General features: G+C 36.9%; 1 protein-coding gene across 1 annotated transcript; it reads right to left on the reverse strand.

Moving 5' to 3' along the window:
* Positions 1–388: 388 nt before the first annotated feature.
* Positions 389–8,307, reverse strand: ric3a (RIC3 acetylcholine receptor chaperone a). The gene is made up of 6 exons (XM_088934994.1): positions 8,076–8,307; positions 5,700–5,929; positions 4,813–4,891; positions 3,559–3,652; positions 2,311–2,456; positions 389–1,669 (listed from the first exon to the last, which is right to left on the reverse strand). Exons 1-6 carry the CDS (start codon positions 8,191–8,193, stop codon positions 1,173–1,175), a joined length of 1,164 nt encoding a protein of 387 aa, XP_088791120.1. The 5' UTR covers positions 8,194–8,307; the 3' UTR covers positions 389–1,172.
* Positions 8,308–23,455: the final 15,148 nt, after the last annotated feature.

Here is a 23,455-nt window from a genome sequence, read left to right on the forward strand (position 1 = left end):
TAAGTTAAGAAAACTAGTCCTTCAAAAAAGGCCAAGAACAATCCATTAAAGATTCACTCATCGTTATTAATAATCAACAATAATTTTGAACTAACAATTTGGACTTGAATTCTGCTTTCTCACAAGTAAATGTCTTGTCCTATAAAGTGATCAAATTTCTTTGTCCTTAGACTAAAATAAAGGAAAATGTCTAGAGAATACTATAAAACTGTGCTTTTCATATGAATACCTTTATATTGAGGAACAAAGAAAGCTCTTTCGTTATGTATGTGTAATAGTATTGTGTTATATTGTAATTATGTACAATGTGTATGCTGTTCTATGTACAGTGTTTGTTTACATACTATAATTATGGAGAAAATAAAGACTTTATTCTAATGAAATATCAGTTTTTCTCATTTTATTGTTCCAGGATCACTTATTTTTGAAACATGCTGAAAATTAAGATCAATAGGTGAACCATGGTAAGCTAATAATATTATGCTAACAATCATAATAAGAATAATATAAAACATTTCTATTGGTAGAATTATGTCATACATCCTAGATATAAATTCCAATGTACAATATAGATTTAACAGAATTCGGTGTACAAAACATTTTTGAAGTCTCCATATAAAAATCATATTACTGTCCTTTGATGTTTATAGTCTATATCCTTAGTATCTAGTAATAAGTATAATTTTGTGCTGTAGAACAGATTGAAATGCACTTTGAAAACTTTGAATTTGGAGTCTTTTTTAGTACTAGCAGTCCACTGTAGGACAAAAGGCTTAAGACCCAATAACATCAATTTAAATTAGAATAAAAAATAAATTAGTAACTGACAGGTGGTTGAAAGCTGTTGCCCTTAACTTCAACAAAGAAACTGTATAATACTTTCATACAGTCCTCCTTGATGTGCAAAGCTGGAAAAAGAATTTCAAGGTTTGGTATGGGAATTGTGGGACCCATGCATGCAACATATTTCACCTGAATCCTTTCTGCAAGGATTTACACATTTAAAAAAACATGTTCTGTCAACCATACACAAAGGGCGCGATCTTGCCTGTGGGAATATTGCACATCTGATTCACTCACTGTACAGTTTGCCCACATGGAAAGTGAGGATCAAGGTGTTCCAGACTGGCAACTGCTTTAGGGGAATGAAGTCCACGTGCTTCTTCCAGCTCCTATTTATTGCGTTTTCTGAGCACCCCAAAGGCAAGCTCATTCGCAATTTCCGTTTCTTGGAGGCTCTCATCCTTTGTAGCTTCAGCTGCCTGGCAGGACACGTCCCACTCTTCCTCCTGATCGCTGAAGGACTCGCAGCCAAAGCTGAGGCTCTCCGCTATTGCGGCAGGGTCATCTTCCTCGTCCCCTCCAGCGTCGTCGTCGTCGTCGTCGTCGTCGTCTTCGCCCTCGTCATCACCAGCGCTCTCCCCCTGGTACTGGAACGCATCCCTTTGGGTACAGAAGGGGACCTGCTTTCCTCCCGTCCGGAGCGGCTCGTGTTCTTGCACCAGGCTGCGCACAGAGTAGCACTCCTCTGGCTCCACGTCTTCCATCCTTTCGGCCAGCTCCTCTGCCGACGCGTGGGCTGCGTCGAAGCCATCCACCACGACCCTGCTGTACCCCTGCCTGCAGCAGACTGGTTCCTCGTGCAGGGGGTAGGTCTCCTCCGGGTAGCCTTGAGAACACACACAGCAATAAAAAAAAGGTGGGCACGAGCAAGGTCAAAGCCATGGCATAGCGAGGGAGGCAGGGCTAGGGTTTTAACCCTCCTTCCAAAGCAATACCACGATGTAGGTGTGGTGTGAGGGAAATAAGGTCTCCAACGGCTCATTGGCTTTTTTTTTGGGCTATGGTTGCACCTTTGATTTGCCATTTAGTTAGACTTGCATAAACAGATTTATATATTCCCATCAGCATCAGCAAATAAAATCTGTCCCCAAGAAGTAGTCTTTCATCCTAGGAACAAGTAATTTTGTTTATTCCCTGCTGAAAAGAGAAGAAAGGAAACGCAACGTTTCGGCTGTGGAGCCTTCTTCGGATGTGTGGCTTTTATCCTAGTGGATTGAAGACTGGAGGAGCTACATTACAAGCTGAATTGTACGCATGGTTTAAGAACTAAGGCCTTGAAAATCAGCTTGTGGAACCTCAGAAAAAGGCAGTGGCCTTGATTACTTTTGGTTCCTTGGTATCTTGAAAATATGAATGCAATGCGACACTCTTATTCTTTTGAACTCTATCACGTGGCTGATACAGTGTAATCTACGGCCTATCCATAAAGGAGTGGCTGCAACTGAGACAGTGGGGGCAATGCTGTACCTTCCCAGCCCTCCGAGTATGGCACTTCCTCAGCTTCCTTCTCTGGGGAGACTTCCTCTATGAGCCTGCCTTCCTGCATCACCCGCGTAATTTCATTCAGCTGACGGAGTAATTTTTCTTCATGCTCAGTGGTGACACTTTTAATCCTGTAATCAGGACACACCGGATGAGAAAATTAATCATAACGGTTCTGAGCAAACAGCACAGTTCAGGCTGCTTTAATCAATGAAATCTGAACTGTTCCTTCTCACCGACTCATATGACATTTCATATCTACTGCACACTTCCAGGCACACGGATAATGTGAAGCACGTGGCGCTCAATCAAGCCAGAACATCACTGCATTGTTATGACACTAATTAAAACAATTGGTTAGTACATTAGTAAAGTGATTAAAAATCAGCATACTGGACATGTTGATCTTGTTCTACATGATTATTATTATTATTATTATTATTATTACAGTATTATTGCTTGTCAAACTCATATTCACCTTTTGAAAAGACAAGGCTGTTCCTGCCACAATCTGCGTTTCATGAGCTATGAACAAGGAACATAAATACTCAATACATAATTTTATTTCACGGTGTATAGGTGCTGTTATGCTGCTCAACGTCTGAATTGCTCCAGTGCCACAACAGCCTTCACAAGGGGTCATGTGTTCTTTTGTGCACATCATGTACTACATATTGGAAAATGGCCCTAGTGTGAAATGACGATAAACACGTCAGGCACTGAAACTGAAAACAAAACAGATCAGAAATGAACTGTTCTGGAAACACTTGTGTGAAATTAGCAAAAGAAAAGTAAACTGTTTTGTATGTCTGGGCTAGTCAGCAACTGGCTTATAATCAGATGAGTTCGACAAAAATTCTAAACTTTATATTCTAGACCACCTTCATAAGTTGTTTATCATATGTCACATAATTCTGGGCTTAAATTAAACTGCCAACATAAATTCCACACTTGTATAAATAATGTATGATTGAGTTGTAAATATTCAGAGGGTTTTCAATCCTGATATACTCACATTAAGATTAAAAAAGACTATAAAATACCCTTTTAAAAAGAAAAGTCAATTGAGATTTTACAAATGTCAATATTAAATGAAAATACTTTTGTGTTTATTTTTGTGGTAACTGCTGTTAATAACTGTTCCTTGAAATATATTTTTATTTTAATGTCAAAATACTTTGCGGCACCTGTAAAAAAACAGCACTGTATAAATGCAAACGGCAGGTGTTTTACCCATCTGGGTGATGTCCCACTTTGGATACTATCCTCTCCATCATTTCTTCTGTCTCCTTCAGTTTCTCTTGAAGTTGTGCCAGCTCGTAGTCAGCTAAAAGCGCAAAAGAAGAGGTGTTTGTGCAAGAATGCAGATGGTGTACACATGAGGTGGCCATGAGGTCCTTTCATTGGTACATGGACTTACAGTATGTCACTGCAGCTACATGTACTGCAGAAAATACATCAAAATCGACTCAGCAGTAAGATCCCATTCACTCTACTAAGATGAGCTGTGTAGAACAGGAGGGTGAAGCAGCTAAGGAATGTGTTCACAAATACAAATGCAAGCTTATTATTCACACTTAGAATATAATAAATCACAAAAAAGCAATATTAAACACATTTTCTTGTTTGCTTTGGAATTGATTATAAGCCCCATGTCCTTTCCATGATGATCTTGCCTGCACACAACCAGAACCCCAACAACAAACTTGTGTCTTTTTATTCCTTAAAGTGTATTTAGTCTTTTGGATACAAATTTTGTTATCATAGTTTGTGTAGGACACCACCTAGAATACAGCTGAATGTAGACATCTTGAATGCACATACACATTTAGACACAGCAAATGTTTCTTCTTATCCTTGTCACAGTAGTAGTAGCCCCTCGGCATCCATTTGATGAATGCAACTAAACCCTCTTAGTGTTGATCCCAAAGACATGCAGCTAATTGCTATTAGATGCTGCTGGGCTGATATGACATTACTTAGTTTGCTAATCCAGGTTTAACAACGGCACCAACAAAGCTCCCTATGAATTGGACAGGATCTTAATCTACCTTATCAGGGATGCTCATATCTCAGCTGATGATTTGTGCAGTGGGGGTCTGAGAGAAAGGCAGTCAAAACAAAAAGATTAAAATCAGCTGGAAGGTCACAAAGAAATCGACAGAAATGTAAAGGGTGTTGTAAGAAGAAAGATTTTCCTTAATCAGAAGATTTGCTCCTCGTCAGTGGCTATATCCACTACGATTTACAGGGTGGTATCACTGTTAATCACAGTAACAGCATCATAATGTGCAGTGCCTACAGTGAATCTACAATACAGTACTTTCTTTCATTTTTATTTTATCTAATTCTCTGATGTGCTGCCTGAACCTCCTTTGCTAAAGAAATCTGCCAGTCTTTACTGCAAATGTGCCGTCTTTCTGAAATAATAAAAAAATGAAAGTAACAATAACCATAATAACTACAGATATTAATTCAAATACTTACTGATTTTTCTTTTCATATTTTCTGTTTTCAAAGCAGGGAACCTATGGTCATGTTTAGTATTTTTGCCCTTGGACGTAATCTGTTAAAAAATGATAGTCTTTTTACAAATTGTACTAAATCTGATGCCTGTCTTGTGCAAAGTGTTATTTCATCATAATGATGTCAATCAGCTGTGAACAGAAGTTTAATTAATGTGTGTTCACTGTAATCACAAGGTTGGTCATATGTTTAAAACTTTGTGGTATCATCGCTGTATGTATGTCAAACCAAAAAAAACTTTTTTTCCCTTTTCAATCAATGCATTTTTATGAACATACCCTTCAACTGATTCAGAACAGAAAGACTAGCATTATTTTTTCACAACACTTTTCCTGATGTGCTACTAAAAAATAACTAAAATAAGCAAAAAAATAAGCAATATACAAAATAGAGATATGTGAGATCCCAGATTATTGGTAAGTTAATATAATCAGCCACAAAACATGCCCCTACTTTTTTCACATGTGACCACTGCAATGATGTCATATACAGTAAAAGGCAAAGGATTAAACTTTAATGTCTGTTTTCTGCGTGTGAATTCACATACAGTATTTACTGAAGTATTTAGCAATTTCATGGAATCCCTGGTGAAATATTTAGAGATTTTGTTTAAACTCCAGTTTCACATGCAGGTTGACATACTCAACACAGATCAATACAAGATTTGTTGCACTGCAAGTTCCCTCACGGGATCAATAAAGTATCTATCTATTCCTCTATTTTATTTCGGAACCGGAGACACAGAGGAGTTTTGAAGAAAGAAACTCAAAGATATTATGCATTTAACATTACAGTAAGTTCGTATTTAAACCTTTATTACCAGTATTCGGCATAGAAGGTTAACATACCTTGAAGAGAATGTACAGGATGTACAAGAAAATCCCGAAACCGTAAATGGGAATGATCTGCCCCATGAAGCTGGATCTCCTCCCTCCTCCCCCTCCTGCTCCGTTTCCTTTGACCTTGGCTATTGCCTCAGTGTTGTGAGCCCGGGGGGTGTGTGACCCTGAAGCCCACTGGGAGCGGCCCTCAGACATCTTCTGCCGGTGCATCATGGGAGGGAGCCGTCCCAGTCCCGCTGGAAACAGAATGAACAGCAAAGGTCAACAGACTGGAAGACTCAGCTGACAGAGGTGGCCACTCCTGTTGCTGATAAATACACTCCAGCTGTTTTAAAAACTTTTTTTTATAATTTGCGTCAGCAGTGCTTTTGATCTTGAATTTTGGCATCTATTGTATTTACATTTTTACCTTTGGAAACATTGAAACAGAACCTAGGCAAATCAGTTTTGCAGGAGACATTAAGAAATCCAAAGTGTTTCTCTTGAAAGCTGTTTTACAAAGCCAATGTAATTTATCACAACATTATTTATCTTTAACTTAAATTACTCTGATGTGGAAAATGGGTCAGGTAAAGACTTCCTTGCAGAGCTGAATCTTGTTTGTCCAATATCACATCACCAGATTATAATGGTACTTATTTTTACATTATTCAATTATGTGATGATATACAGTACGTGTCTAGATCAAGGGTCCTCTGTCTTGGTGCTGGAGAGCCAGACTGTCTAAAGGTTTTTAAGGTAAAAAAAGTCTTGAGAAATCTTGAGATGCCTTTTCGAGATGTTGAAGCTTTCACAAACAATATAGTTTAAAAATGAAGTCTTCTACTGTAAGCTGGAAGATTTCTAAAGTTTTGGGAAAATTTAGGTGTGATAAATCAGGTGATTTGTTAAATTAAGCAATTTAGAAATCATGTGGGACCAAAATCTGAGTGCTCTTTGTTAATTGAACAAACCACTTAATTTATCAATAATTTAAAAGTGCTCCCAATCTTTAGAAAGTAGTGACCTAAAAGATTGACTAGATTGGAACTCTCCAGGAGTCAGAGCTGGATAAAGCCTTTGCAGGGTAATGCAATTAAACTTCACTTTTAATAACTTCCTATACATCTCTGTACCATTTTAAATGGTTTCTGCTTAACTACCTGTGTGTGCTAATTAACCCCTGATATATTAATCATTTGTCCAATAAGGCCTTCAAAGTTGTAACGCAGTTTTTAAGAAGTTCCAAATGTGTAGTAAATGAAATAAAAGGAGATAGTAGTCTTCTAAATGATTTATCAAGTAGTTTCTACTTTCTGTAGGTTGTCTTTTGTTTCTACATATCTTGTAACATTTCAATGATCACCCACAATAACTTGGACCTTGCAGTTTTAGACATTAATGTAAGCCAAGAAAACCATTTTTCTATGTCTTCAGGATCTAAACAAAAAATGATACTCTTTTTTAAAAAAGAGGTTCATTTAAAAAACTCAGAAATTACAGTGTTAAATAAGAGCATCTGGAGGAAAGGTTAAATATAAATAATGTAGAAAATTGTACCTTAAGTGTTATATTACTCTTTATTTAAAGTAAGTATTTAGCCCACTCAATCACAAAATATTTAGAGAACTAAAGAAAAAATTGTCCTTACAGTTGAAGATCAAAACATGCTATTTACATGACTGATTTATATTCAACAGTAGTGTTTTCTGGATTTAAAGAAGCATTAAATGGACAGATGATGAAAGTATGGGCAAAAAGAAGGCAGAATTTCACGACAAAGCAGAATTACTTTATTTGAAACAAAGAAGATGCACAAAACAACAATACAAAAAAAAACAATGTTTTCACAAAGATGTAAATCCAAGGGAGGTTCGAAATCCGAAGGATGTGTAATAATACTTGGAATGCGATACGTGGCCAAAACTGCAGTATATAATGCATTTCAAGCTTTTGTTAAGTTTACTTTTTAAATAATAGTACTCAGATGTTAAAAAAAATTGAATCGTACATTGTTGCCACCATTAGGTTGTCCGACATTTTTTAACTAAATACAATCATAGCTTTACGCGTTAGGAAGTACATTTTACATAATATTAATAATATATCGTTATTCTAAAACATAATTTAAAACTTTTAAAACTATTTGAAGATGTGTTTCGATCTTTTAGCTTGCTATAATTTCATATTTTTACTGTCTATGAGCACAGCACATTTTGACTTCGACACGATCGCATTAGTATTTCCACTCAAAGCTTTAACCCCAACAATCAAATCCACGCACAAACTTAAACCATTTCACAACGCTTAAACGCAAACAACAACTGTCTTGACACCCACTAATCCGCCAGCGGAGACGGAGGAGAGGAGACAGGTGACAGCACAACGCAGTTTCAACCTTACCCTCCGACTGGACCACTTCCTTTTTCCCTCTGGATAAAAGCATTTTGGGAAGCAGCAGAGAGACACAAAGGACAACACAAGAGACTAGCGTCACCTTCTGAAATGTGGACATTGACATTTTTTTTTTCCCCCCTCTAAACTACCCGCGATCGCCCCAAAAGGAAAAAAAACCCAGTCCAGAAATCCGCTGCACTCGTAATTTAATGCTGTCAAATGTCCTTCCTGTTCTGTCAGGAACACGGAAGTGATCCGTCTCCCTGTCCGGCGCTCGCCGGGTCACGTGACGCCGCGGCCGGCCAATCCCGCGCCCCTGCCCTCTCTGTCCCTGTTGTGCACCGGAGTCGCTCTTAATTGGAAATGATTTCGAGTTTTCATGCAACTTGCAAGACTCTGTGGCGTTGCAAACCTTGCTCTAAGGTTAGAATAGGCGCCGTGCAACTGTACAAACTGCAGTGCATGATGCGGTTTCTCAGAATGTCGGAAGGGCAGTTAATAGTTGCTAAAATAAAAACAATGTGGGTGAAATAGTATTGTGAATGCAACCTGGTGTTCGGCAATTAGCCGACTTATTTAAAAATGAAACTTTTTTTTCCCTCCCTCCGTTTATATGCGTTTATAGCAACGCCAGGCCCCATGAAAAGCGTTGCTTATGGATTTCCAGAAACGTGAGTTATTGTGCTGTTTGTAATTTGATGTTCATTGTGGTCTATTTTCTAGATTTAAATATATGCAATCAACAATAAAACATGTTTATATATGTTTTATTTGCAGGGTGTGAGTAGTATCAAAGGCTTGATGAAAACGCCCCCACCACGCCCCTTTCCGCAAAACATCTGTAAGTAAAATGTTTTAGTTATGCTCCACATTTGTCTCCCTCCAGTATAGTAGCATCAGAGCAATAAAAAGCAAAAGTTTTTATTAATAGTTTTATGGCAATGAGAAATTATACAAAGTCGTGCACAAACGTTGCATAAACTTTGAGATACAGTAATAAAAAAGAATGTGAGCATTCTATAGTTTATGAATAGATACATTAACAATGGACGTTTTTAAAACATTTACATTGCACAAGGGGTGTTTGTAACCCCCGTTTTTTCAAAAGTGTTTTGTCATGCTGGCATTTTATACTTTTACAAAGGAAACAACATTTGATTACGCGACTTTGCGTCTTTACAAGCTATTCGATATTCCGCGTGATGCTGTATTTTACAGATCCAGAAGATGGCAGTGCAGTTACTTTCTTGAACCATAGTCCAATTCGCAAGTGCCAGGAATTTTCTTACGGTGTCTCGGTGAGGATACGCTGAGTATCTGCTTTTTACTGACGTCCAGTTCCACGGTGAACGTTCCGAGTTCACTGATAGTACGTCTCTTATACACTTAATTGAATATATTAAAATTATTATGTGCAACATTTGCTTTTGTTCTAAGTTTAATAATGAGAATGAGAAACGCTGCAAGTAAAAGTAATTTATCCTTTACGATTAAGAAATAAAATTACTGTTGAAACCGTTGTTTCTTCTACATGGTGCTTAAAGAATCTTTAAAAAACGAGTTTGTTTTTCTTGAGGTAAATTGTAAAACACCTTTAAAGTTTATAAACATTATTATTATTTTAAGCATGTATCGTACGTCAAGAGAGTTTGTGTAGTGATAATAAAATATAACAAATCTTAACCTCTAGTGTATTATAATAAGATGCATTTTCACTGTGATTCTTCTACCCATTACTCTCAAAAATGTTACATACTGTAGCAGTTTGCTCCATTAGTGGCTACTAAAATGGGAGAAAGCTATAGAAGCTATAGTACTTCCTTTTTTTAGAGTGGTATTCGTATTAAAATTTGCCAAAAAATCCAATGTCGAAGAAGTCAGTAATCTTGGCAATGGTCTGCAAGCTAAACTGAAAGCGAGATTAATAGAAAAGTAGGGAAACAACATGAACAGTGTTCAAAAGGATTACACTGTTCAAACTGGAGAAGAGTCTACGTGAGATTCCCTTATGAATTTGTTAGTCCATTGGAACAATAAGCTGTCCCGTTGCTTGTCTATAGAGTAGGAAAGTTATCATGGGTTGTATGATAGAATTATCAAAGCAATCGCTATTACTCTGAAACTTGATACATTGGGAATGACTCTGTTCTGAGGTAAAAGAACTGTTTATGCACTACAGTAGACTGTGGGTTATAATAAACTTCCCAGCAGCGTGTTATTGATTTAAGCAAGAGCAAAGTTATTTTGTAAGATCAACCTTGAACCTGAGGTTTTAATTGTAAATAAATACTTAAATTGCCTTTCCTTTTTTGTTCCAGGCTTAAAACAGTTTCACAAGGCATGAGACAAAGGCCTGCTAGAGCCCATGTTAGAAACCGACTTCTGTTTCTTATCTGCTTAGCTGGATTTAATATGCAAATAGTTAATAGTTAATGTAAGATTGCCCTGAGTGTAATCAAGTTGGAATACATGAAAAGGGGCCAGAAAACAGGAAGACTAATATAACTGTATATTTCGTGTCCCTATTATAATCTTTTAATCCCAGAAAACAAACATAGTTTTGTGTACTTTCAGTGTGGGGAATAGCTTGTAGTTAAATTATCAGTACCAAGCAGCATACACTTTTAGCACTGATTGTACAGACAGTGCAGATGTTTAATGCAACAGATACTGATATGTGTGTTTTTATAGTATTACATAATGGGGAAAATGAGTTTGTGCCATTGTCTTAATAGGTCTGTGAAATACTGCTACAGGTATTTATGTGTCAGAACATAGCTATTTCAATTTTAAAATCTGTAAATAATTTCGTTTGAGAGTCTTCTAATGTTTTCCAACATTAACCTCTACTGGGCCTGAGTGGTTACAAGTGATTCTGATTTTAATAAGATGATTAATGATAACTCGACTTAAAAGGTGCCTTATATCAGTTTTTTAAATGTGTCCTCCCAATATTAAGTTTAAACATATGCACCTACTGTACTGTATATCGAATGAAAAGTCTGTAATATTTAAATGCTAAATATTTGTAAAATGTCAAGATGACGAGTGCAAATTTCAAATATTCCGAGTATGTTCTCCACCAACGCTCAGCCAACATCTTTTTCACAGCTTGATGTTTGTGGATGAACAATGTGAATATTTAAATCTATTTTTTTTAGATTTAATTATTACATTAAATATTACACATGCGATATGGCACAGAGTTGAAACTGTTTTGGAATGCATCATATGTGCAAATTAACAGCTCTGCCTCTTAGTTCATTTGTAGGAGTTCTCCTTTACCAAGATTTTAATTACTTAATTACTCTTCATTAGCTTCAGTTAAATGATTATGGACCTGCTACAGCACAAGTCATGCAATTAAAGTTTTTCATCCTCATAGTACTCCATGTAGCAAAGCACAGTGAAACCACTATAACTGTTTGTCTGAGTTCAGGGAATGTCTGCTATGATTATTATGTAAAAACATTGGTTTTCTGATTGTTATTCTAACAGCAAAATATGGCACCAGCTTGAAGAAATGGTTGTGCTCCTCTGTGTCTTGTGAGGAATAGATTCACATACATGGCAATCAACGCACCTTCGCAAAACAAAATTGCTTTCAGAATTGAAATGGTTTTCTTTTTCTATATACATACAAGTGATTTGTTGTGCAATGTCACCTTACAAAGTGATAGCAATCTAGTCTCTTATAAAGTTTTTTTCTCTTCTGTAAATTAGCCAATTTATTTCCAAATTGCGAGTAGAGTAAAGGAGCAAGAGCTTTTTAGTCTTGGTAAGATATTAAATCAGTGTACCTGTGTATATTGAATAGGTATAATTTTATATATGCACTGATGGGGAGGTAGCAAGTTATGAGTTTCATGAAGGACATGCTGTAACAATCCTCATTTTACTTGGCTTTTTATTTGGCGAATGAAGACAGCTGTAAAAAGTGAATGGGATGGATTAACGATGCTGAAGATGCTTTCCAATATAGTCCTTGAATAGCTTTACTGCTGATATTGTCAGTGTGTGTTCTGTATTTATTATGATTGGAAGCAGGACATTAGCTTTGAGTGTTTAAGTAATCTGTAAAATACATGCTGTAGATTACACCTGAAGTGAAATGTACTGCATTCTGTCATAACAAGTACAAGATTTAATTGTAATCTTATAGATACAAGTATTTTCCTACAAATAATTGATGACATACTGTAATTGTGTAAAACTATAAGTACTGTAGATCATTTGGAAAAAAAAATCTTCTCCATTTTGCATCTATTCGTTTTTGGTGAGTTTGCAGCAATATGTGATTAGATAGGAATATGACTAATTATGATATATTGTGTCGTTGAAGGTGGACCCTGAGTAAACGTGATGTGTGATTAATGTGATTAATACATGGGAGAAATGGGATGGTTGATTAACGTTTTTGTTCAGCAAGGTGTGCAAGATATCCCAACATCACTAATGTTTTATAAATTTGTTCATTGACAAAACATTTTTTAACAATTGGTTTTGTATGCTCCAGAAAAAATCTGCTATCATACAGTCCATAATGACTATTATCTACAGCAAAAGATGCTCTTTTACTCAATTTTGTTTTGTAATACTTTCACAGTTGGCCAAATAGCAGAATTTTACCATTTTGTACCATTTTGTGGTTTAGAATGCCAAAAATGTTCATTTTAAATAAATGAAACACTTACTGTAGCTCTCAGCATTTGAGGCATTAGGTTTGTGTCACTAACATTTAACTGAATTCACAACAGTTTGAAATGCAAAAGTCGAGGAATTCAAATAGCTGGAAAAAAATAATTATATAAACTGCAGTATTTGCGAAGTTATTTCAGTTTCGCGTTTCATTGTCGTATATATTTCACTTCTGTGCTATTTTAATATGGGTTAATCATCAAAAGAAACTTATCCTTTGTAACACTAACAAATTCAAAGTTATTAATATTTATATTCAACATGGAGTTTACTGTGAAAGTCAGGCCATGTCTGGAATCAGTACAAACTGCCAACTGCGATGGTTGCCTTGCCCCAGGTTGCAGAAGCTGTCTTTTGGGCATCTGCTCCATTCCTCTCGTACAGCCTGGGTAAGCATGTGCCTGTGCGCTGGTCTCTGAGCCCTAAGTGCCACGCATCATTCAAGCCAGTCTCAAAACTGTTAAACTGGGGTTCGTATCTGGTAAGTAATCACATCCTGATCCTGCATGAAAGTTGAAAGAATGAGGACTTAGGGGGTCCTGTGAGAGTTGTGTCACATCGGGATGAGCAGGAGGGGCAGCAGGTGAGATCCTAGGACTTGATCACTGTAGTGCCGTGTCGTCAGCTTGCTATCCACCACTGCAGGTGTTCTCCTGCAGCAAAGAGACACCTCTTCCCAGACCATCACACTTGGACGTCCCCATTTATTAGTCTATTGTTCCGTTGGCTGTGCCTTAACTTCTGATGTCCATCAGGCTGGTCTGTACATAACCTTTATTCACCACTGACAAGGACTCGCCAAGCGCGCCTGTGGTGACCGAGTCCTTCAACACAGCAGTAACACCAAGGCTTGTTCTCTTGACAGCTGTGTCGGCCCCCTTCTGTGTTTTGTTTTCTTTGATTTTCACCAGTGTTGGCATTCAGCAGGTTAAATCACCTCTTCACCTGTGCTCAATCAACTCTCTCATTAATGAGGTAATTTAGTTCTAATGGAATAGTGAAAGTCACTATCAAAATAACATTCCAAATTTATAATCAATATCCAGAAGCCTTATACTGTACTTACATTTCTAGAAACAAAAATTCTGAGAAAATTCTTTTCATGCTCATTATGTTTTTATTTAGTTAAATTTGACGTGGCCTATTTTTTAATACTATGTAAGTCGTCAATTCAAACTTCAATGTTGGATGGTTTCTGTTGTCACCATTTTAATAAATGAAAACATTTTTTGCACTAGATGCCTTCTGTATAGAACAAGAGATAATACATGTTCTGTATATTGGTTTTGCATGTGAGAGAATGTTGCTTTGTGATGTGTCAGTTTACTCTATTTGCTCCTGTTTAATATATTATGTTTGTCTTAAGTTAATTCTTAACTTTAAAACTTACTCACCCTCTTTGAATGCAGTGTATTGTTTAAAGATGGCAATACTTGAAGCTGACCGAAGCTATGGCTTTGAACTTTATCAATCCCAAAGAAATTATAACCTTTCATATTAGAAGTGCCATAGTCTTGAAGTCAAATTCTATTAAGTTTTGTTCAGCTGCATGATATGATGTGTAGGTTTGGATTGAGAATCTAATTCTTTCATTGAAGTGCTGAATCTGTGTACTGATAGTTTGGTCTGGGAACTATTTGGTTGCTTGAGAATGTCTTAGCATTATCAGCAAGGAGGTTTTTATTGGGAAGATGGTTGCAGGTGTCTTTGTTAACCCTGGATCTGTGAAATCAAAGTGAAACAAAATCTCAGCAAGGTCTCAAGGCAATGCATCAAGTAAAGAAGCAAAGTGCAATAGATTCACAAAAGTTTGATCAAGAACTTTTTTTGTAGCAGGTGCCCTGAAATTGTATTGAACACATGTAGGTAAATTCAATGCAGTTGTCATCAATAAAGTTGGTCAACAGATGAAACACACAGGCCAGTAGCAGTGTAGGAAGCATTACAACTGTCCACCTGCTTTGCTGAGACCCATCCACTCAAAACCTCGATTCATCTCCCAGGAGGACTTGGCTCCAGTGCTGGTGAGTATTTCAGTGGCGTTGCTTTAATCCATCAAAGACCCACAAGTTTTTTTATTCTTGTGATAGTTCTGGTATACAGTATATTACTTTTTCTATTATTTTTCACTATACCTTATATTCAGCAGTTTAGATCTCTTCATCACCGTTACCAAATCAGCTCTCTAAGTAATGAGTGCTTATGTACTGTCAGTCACTCAAGTGTATTTTGGTCAGGCATGAATTATCAGTTAAAAAATATTTAATCAATGCCCCAAACTTGTAAACATTGCTGTAATTTGTAAATTATGATACATTTCTTTTGATGCTCATTATACATAATACAGTATGCACAGTATTTATAACAGGGTTGGCAAAACTTGCTTCTGGAGTACTACAGTCAGTTCTTGGAAGATATGACACAGATACTGCTGTGTCATGAACATTTGACACCATAGAGCAGTGCAGTTTGGGACACATAGTTCAAATGATCCCGTGCACAGTGGCATTACACCTGCACTGATGGGTAATGACTGTAAACCTGCTGGAAGGTTCATTCTAATCAGAACTTTGTGAATTTGTTCCAGTTGTTGTGAATTTCATCTGATGCTCTGTATGCAAGACAAATGTTATATATTCCTAGCTCAACCAGTATCACCCAATTATTATGTATTTTGAAATGTTCTTTTTGACTGAGACTGAGAAATGTATTCTGTATATAGGAATATATATGCAGAGTGAAATTCTAGTACCTGAAATACAGTATCTGAAATTGCCTTAAAAGGACAAAGGATAGCAACAAGACGGTGGTGGTGATTGGATGAGTGCATAAGAATGCCAGGGTATACTAAATGGGTATCCTGGACAAATCCAAATAATTACATCCAAATCCATTGCATAGCTGTCCAATCTAGCAGGCAAGGCATGTGAATGTGCTGATGCTGCAAACTTTGTACACACAATCTGGACACAGTATTGCCTTGTGGAAGGCAGGCAGAATTCTGTCATGAGTATGATAGCTCCCTGGTCCTAGGTAAGTCACCAGTGATGTGGGTTTATGCATTAATATGTTGGATAAAGAAATGAAGAGGTGGCCTATAATGGCAGGGTAATCAACCCCACAATGTCAGACTTCATCCTTTAATCTTTCAAGGACTGATAACTATAGGCTGCCCATCGCAGAGACGTAATGCCAAAGAGACATTGTGGCACTTGAGATAGTCTAGTCGTGTTCCTCTAGTGGCTGTTTTTACAAATTGGGAAGATCCTGCATGTTCACAAGCCATGAAAACTAATAGAAACTACTGATTGTGGTTTTGTAGAAGGATCTGTATATTCTCAAAGCGAAACACTTCCTAAGGTCCTCTCCTGTATTTAAGATATTCATTTTCCATAAACTGAATGAGACCATTGTTATGTGAAAAGGCTTTCGCTTATTTTGGACATTATAACAACTGTACGTAACTACGAGTGGTGCTTAATTAACACAGGATATACACTGATAGAAAGCGAATGTGTAATTTAATAATTTGATCAACAGCAGGTAAGTGATGAAACATAGGTGATAACAACTGTGGTGAAATATAGTAAGCCAAAATAAAAGTAAGGCTGATTTCTTGTAAATTCTCAGTTACTGTAGTAACATTTAGTAAGAGTAATGCATCCTTACAGCAAAAAACTCTTCAAATTTACCATAGCAAGCCCTTCTTAGGGGATTAGTTAGCTGTTCTATTCTGTACTGTAGCTCCAAATTTCCATGGGAAATAAGTTTAGTCACTTAGTCTCATTCCAAAAGGCCATGTGATTGTATGTATAAGATTGCTACCCTGAATAAATAAGCAGCAAATAAAAAAATAAGTTGGTTTGGCAGTATCTGTAGGGACATTGTGTGAAAGGAAACTACTAGTATATTGCATTTTAGCTAACTTTGAATGTGATTAAATGGCTAGGGGGAATGGGAATTGGAGGCAGCTGCAATTTAATGTGCAATGTAAACAAAATGTAAAACTGAGTTATTTTCCAGTGGATGAGGTTATTGTGGCTGCTGAGATAAAAGCAACCTCCAAATATATATCCTCTTTGATGTTATATTGGAAATATGAAGAAAAGATTAGGTTATTAATGCTACTGACATTTTGAGGCTGACTTATGAAATTAGAGATGAAGTGACCACATGTATGATGCGTTCTTGCACACAGGCAGCTTTGTCAGACTCGTAGAGACATTAAATATAAATCAGACATTTGGATATTCTTGAGAAATTGTTCACATGTGCAATGTCAAACTTTTTAACTTACCATATAGGGTGCAGCAGAGGAACGTTGAGCTTCTGGCAGGATTTGGACAATGGTATCGCCAAACTCCAGTTTTCTGATTAGCTTCACATGAATTAGCACTGTTGTATTAGTTGAACATCATGATCCTTATGAATAATTCTAGCTCACAGAGCCTTCTTTTAATAAGACTCCAAAGGTATGCAAATCATTTTTGTAAGTCATGTCTTGACAGTAAATTCTGTATCTCCATGCTCACCTGTATGAATAATTACAATTTATGATATTTTGTACAGTATAAATTGGATAATATGTCATAATGAATAGTGGAATTGGGACACACAATCTTTATATTCAGAAGTTTATTAGAGGAGCAAAGACAGTATTTTTCTATAGTTGCGTTCTTTCCAACATGACTACAGACCTTATTAAATGTATTGTTAATTTACATTCTCTGAACAGTTTAAGCAAGTTACCATTTCTATGAAATGTGGTTTTGTTCAGCTCTGAGCAACATATCTTTTATACTTTTATACAGGTGGCTATTAGAGCTTATCATTGAGAATGATGGATACCGTATGTGGAGTGTGTTTATGTACAATGGACATACAGTATGTACTCTGTTTCTAGTTAATTTAGAAATGTTTGGAAAAACTTCAGTTTTAAATAGAAACAAATTGTGCCTTTAAAGCTGTGAACCTCTTTTCTGGTCGCAAAGTGTTAATTGTGGGCATCTGTACTGTGAAAGTAAGAGTCTACAGAATGAAAGATTATGGGAATATTTTGCTTATTTATTGATCAGCTTTAACAGTGAAGGTTCAAAAGATTGTCTGCGTGGTCCAGTCCATACAGTTAACAATTTATCACTAAAATTAGAGAGTGCTCCTGCCACAGAAACTGTTATTGCCACGGATCCTATCATCTGAGTCCTCAATTTAAAGTCAAATAATATTATGGATAAATACCAGCATGTGTCCCACATGTGCAGAAGGCACCTTGAATGCCCTTAACCAGCACTAATACGAGATAACGATTAGTGCTCCACAAAGAAAAGATTCTTTTTGAATTATTAACAAGTTAACTTTGTAGTGGAAGCATTTTATCCCTAAGGAGAAACAACCAAATGTTTGCAAAATATAATTAAGTGAAGGCATCTTTAAATGTCATTCCAGCTTGTGCCATGTTTCAAATTGTTATGCATCAACAGAATTTAACGAGATGGCTAAGGAATCCATTTCCTGCAAGCATGTGATAAGCCACAAATACAGTGAAGCACTTTCATTGATTGCCAAAATAAAGCATTTTGTATGCAAATCGAGAATGGAGTGGCTAAGCTGATGCAGCCTCATGGACACCAAATAATGGCCTTTACAATTAATATTTTTGCATGCTATCCATTGAAAATTTCAGCTTCTATTTAATGGTTATAAAACATTTACACATGCTAAAAAATAGACTCAAAATGCGGTGTTCCAGTGGATTAATGCAAAAGCTAGTCAAAATGAAAAGGTCCCCATGTTTTTCTGTTTCACATTCCTACACATTTTGGATTAACTGATAATCTTTTAACATGACAGAAAGTCTTCTAACCTTGAGGGGGGAAGAGAAAGAAGGGTGAGGGAGAAACAGCCTGCTGTTTTTGTCATTGTTTTATAGAAAATCCCTGATTCCCAACAACCAGCAACCTAATTTTTAAACTGTTGTTTTTTTTACAGGTTTTTACAGAGATCAGGTAGCGGTACGGAAGCAGGACTGATGTCTTGATGTTGAGTAATGCCAGTATGTTCCATCAGTTCCCTCTGATGGATATGCAATTGGGTTTTACCCCAGTTCTACCCCCCACTGTACTGGCAGTAATACAGCATTGCAGGCACTGTCTCCTGTTGCTCCAACTCTTGTGTTGGGCTACCTGCAGACAATTTATTTTAACTTAGGCTTTTATTCATACAGTGGCTTGTATTTGCACCCTTTTGTATAGGGTAGCTGAGTATTTCCTGGACCAATCTGGGTGAAGTACTGGTCCAGAACCTTGACCACTGCTCCCTCATGCCAGCCCTTAGGGTCTTTGGTTGCAATTGGAAGTAACATTATTAGAATAGCTTATGTAGAAGGTGCTCTGATGCAGAATGTGTTTTGTCATGAGCAAATTATTTATGCAGTCTTGCAAACAACTGGAACTGCAAACAGGAATAAGACCATGCACATCTCTGGTTATTGTGATGTGTTTCTGTGGTGTGGAAAAAAATCATCCAGCATAAAGCCATGCAGAATTTTAGACTAGGGGACAAGACATCATTGCTTTGCCCTAGCAAAGAATAACGTTTCTAGTTATTAATGATTTTGTGCATTTTGACATGCTAAGTTCAAGTTTGAAATAATAAGAGTTTTTATCATCTAGTTTCATGCTTGTTTTTCCAGTCAATGTACAGTAGGTGTTCCAAGCAGGATTACCTTGCTTGTTTTGTATTATTTCAAAAACTAATATTTAAAGTAAAATTGGCATGCTTTTAAATTATTATGACTACACTTTTAAGGAGATGCAAACACTAACTCCTGTTGACTTTTTCTGTGTTCACATCTGCACAGAACTTCTTAACCACTCATACTTCACAAGAGGAACATGCTGATGGGCTGCAACATTATTATCTGAAACTATTTTTATTAATAAATTGTTTCTGCACCTGCAGTCTCACTATTCAGACCTATACCAGGACCAGTGTTGTGGCTTGTCATGTGACTGTGCATGTGAATATGCTTAAGGTTCATCATTCCGTTCCTTTTTCTGGAAAATAAATGTGAGTTGTATGTCAAGCAGTGTAAGTGTTTGATAGAAACTGAAAGGGTATGTCACTCTACTTGACAGTATGTCTTAACAGGTTTGGATTTGTAGCATAATCGTGTTTGGAGGTTTTAGTATTGAAGATGACATTAAGCTTCCCAGGATTCAAGGTGGAATGCATACAAATGAAAGCAACTGCTCAGTGAGAGGTATATAAAGCACCATCACCATGTGATAGAATTATTTTCTGGACCTTTTTGTTCATAATGCATGGTGTTGTATCTTGGTACCCATATTTGAGTCTGTGCTCAGCCTCACAGAGATGTTGAGTCGGGAATTTGCTGGTATCAACAGAAGTGCCATCCTCCTTCTGTTTTGCAACCCTTACCAGGAATAACAAATAAAGTCCAATCTGATGGATGGTAATTCTAAAATTTCCTTATTGGAATTCATCCAAATACAATTCTTGTGAATTTCTCTAGTGCTCTGTAATACAATTTGAAGACCTATTTGAAATTCAGTAATAAAGTAACACAGCCGAGACTGTGATACTAGGCATCATACAATAGTTTGAATATTTTTATTAAATACTAGATTTTGCTCAGTTTGTGTAGGTGTTTCTACAAGTAACAGTGTTATTTATGCTAAAATAAAATCCTGAACACTTACTTTTATTCTTGTCTAAAGGAACATGACACTGCTTTATTATCTGGAATTCTTACATCTTTTATTCCAAGATCAGCAAGATGTTAAGATTAATCTTGTCTTTAGCGTTGTGAAATGCAGTGCTGTGCAGTGCAGCTTTACTCTGAATTTTGCGAATTAAAATACAAATGCATTTTTGTTCCTTCACTACTAAAGTTGTCTTAAAAGTCTTTAGGCAACAAAGTGTCGACACAACCACTTGGCAAAATGAAAGAGCCTGACTATGACAGGCTAGAAAGATGGTTTCTCAGGTCTTACTTGATAGTGCTGACCTTCTGATCAAAAAGGTTCTGAGAGTGAATCCCCTCTCTGCTGCTCAGGCTGGAATTTTGTGCTTGAGAAGTGTTAAGGTTTCAAAATCCCAAATGCACACAGCAGGGGGTTCTTCTGGTCTCTGTCGATGGCTTTAGTGCCTGACCCTCTCTCCAGACTGGAGGAGAAGAGGGAAAATCAATGCAGCGTCTCTGCTGTCAGCAAGGTGCAAACCGGAGATCTGCAGCATGCACAAAGAGCAGAAGAGGTGTCCTCTAATTTGCTTTTCTATTGCAGCAGTACCAAAGATGTAAATCTGCTTGAAAAGCCACCAGGGTGTCACAGAGAGTCATTTCTTAAACAGTTACACCTGCCTGCTGCATCCTTTGTCTTTATGCATATATTCCCCCAGCACTCTTAAGTTGAACTAATTAAATTTTATAATAACACATCGACTAGCTGTAATTATAGACGGGATAGCATTTGAATAACATGCTGTTAATACATTCAAATGAGATGCCTTCTCCTTTGAAGTGTCTTAATTTTCCTGCCTGCAAAGTGTATTTTAGGGATTGCACAGGTTATGAATTATTATAACTTGCAGTGCTTTTTAAAGCAATCTTTCAAGCCACCCCTTGCTCCGTAGTGAAAAATGGCTTGGTAATGTAAAACAGCTGCAAATATGAATCCTGGCATTTTGATTAAAAAACCCAGCATCCATAAAAAAGGTTACAAACGAGAGCCTGTTTGGTTTCTGGTAACATGGTGATCTTGAGGTTATTTGCAGTCATTTCTTGAAAGACACCAGCGTATCAGTTTTGCCATGGCTGGGTAGCTTGTTCTGACTCCCATGATGCTTTTGTAAAAAAGTGTCTACTGTTTTCAGTTTCAAATGCATGTCCTATAGTTTATCGTTTTTAGTTATACTAATAGTTAATTTGGCAGCAGACACCTTTATCTAAAACAACTTACATTTGTACCCATTTGTACAGCCTGGCAATTAGTGGAAGTAATTAGAGTGAACCTTGTTCACAGGTAGAACAGCAGTGTCTCAGCAGTGTCTCTTCCAGGTATGACTTCAGAGCCCCCGTTCCAAGGATTGTGTTTCACTGTTGATTCTGAAGAGTCATGCATTGACTTTGTCAGTGCCTTTGAAGATTCTGTATACTTGAATCGGGTCCTCTTGTAGTTCTCCGTGTTCAAGACTAAATAGATTCAGTTTTTGTTTAACCTGTCAGAGTAGGGCATTCCTTTAAGCCCGGGTAATGTATCTGGTCAGTCTTCTCTGGACTGATTCCAGAGCAGCAATATCTTGTAAATGTAAAGAGCTGTATTTGTACATGGTCCTAGTGACACTCATAGCATTAAACAATACTGTAACAAAGCATGTCATAAAGCCCACTAAAGATCCTTTGATAAGCCCCTTGTATTCACAGTTAGGTCGCTTTAAAATATTGGTTTACCTGTGTGTTTCTGCGTTGAACAGATGAATATCAGCTGCAGTGTTTCTCAAATGCCAGGATATTGAATTCATGATGGAAATACATATGTGGAATAAAGGCTTTAACTATGTCTCCTAAAGCACTAATAGAAAAATGAATGTGAGGGTAGGTTTAAAAAAGATTTTCTCACCAGCACTCCTCTGAAAGAGCCTTCAAATTCTTAAATTTCCTACATCTGGCAGCGGAGTTTACATCCACTCAGAGTGTATCGTTTTTATTTTCTTTTTAAGCTTCTGGGGCGAGAAGGTGAAAAGAAATCTCTCCCAAGTCCTTCACCTCCAGCATACAGTTATAGATATTTTCTGTCCAGATAAACTAAAGCAAAATTGAATTTTTACAACCGACTAAGAAGATAATGTCGTATGAAATAATCTTGCTGTGCACACAGAATGGTGTCAATAAACAGACATGTTTAGAACAAATGTGGCAGCTTTTATCTCTGTGAAAATCCATAAAGTCTTTACTTCAAGCAGAGAAAAAAAGCACACTGTTGTGCTTTAATGTTTCACCTTATTTTCAAAATGACAAGACCTTGTATCTGTTGTTGTAGACATGAAGGCAAACAAAACAAGATTTGTGTTTCATGAATACAATATAAACATAATTTCAAAGTTATGTTTACATTTTTTAATGTAATGTTGATAACTGAAACTAGAAGGGAGAAAAAGCAATATAACTAGTATAAACAAGTGTTATGAAATACTTTGCAAGGTTTGTTCCATTAAATATTGTCAATTGTAAAATACTTGCCTGGAAAATGTTACTACAGATTTCCACATATTGCAGTTATGTACTGTTGGAATTATCCTATATTGAAATACAGACTAGACCTTCATTACAGACATTAAATCCTAGATGTGTGGGGTAGCTATACAGTAGTTTGACTTACTTACAATGAATGTTTATCCAGCCATTATCAGAAAGCAGTTTATAGTTTTTCTGGAAAGGGTCAGCAGCACTGAACAAAAGGCCCTGGACTGGATGCTAGTCCATCTTGGGGAACACTCACGCTATGTAGTGTTAGTGTTACAGTATTAACGTGGCCAGGCTGGTGAACTGGAACAGCAGAGGAAAAACCCTGTGCTGCCTGCAGTGGAGCCCACTCAGGACCAAGAGCCACCCTGCCTCTGTAGTAGTTTGACTATAGAATACGGCAAGAAAATGCAATCAACAGAAA

The sequence above is a fragment of the Atractosteus spatula genome, chromosome 16, assembly GCF_055471065.1.
Source record: "Atractosteus spatula isolate fAtrSpa1 chromosome 16, fAtrSpa1.hap1, whole genome shotgun sequence".
NCBI classification, from domain to species: Eukaryota; Metazoa; Chordata; class Actinopteri; order Semionotiformes; family Lepisosteidae; genus Atractosteus; species Atractosteus spatula.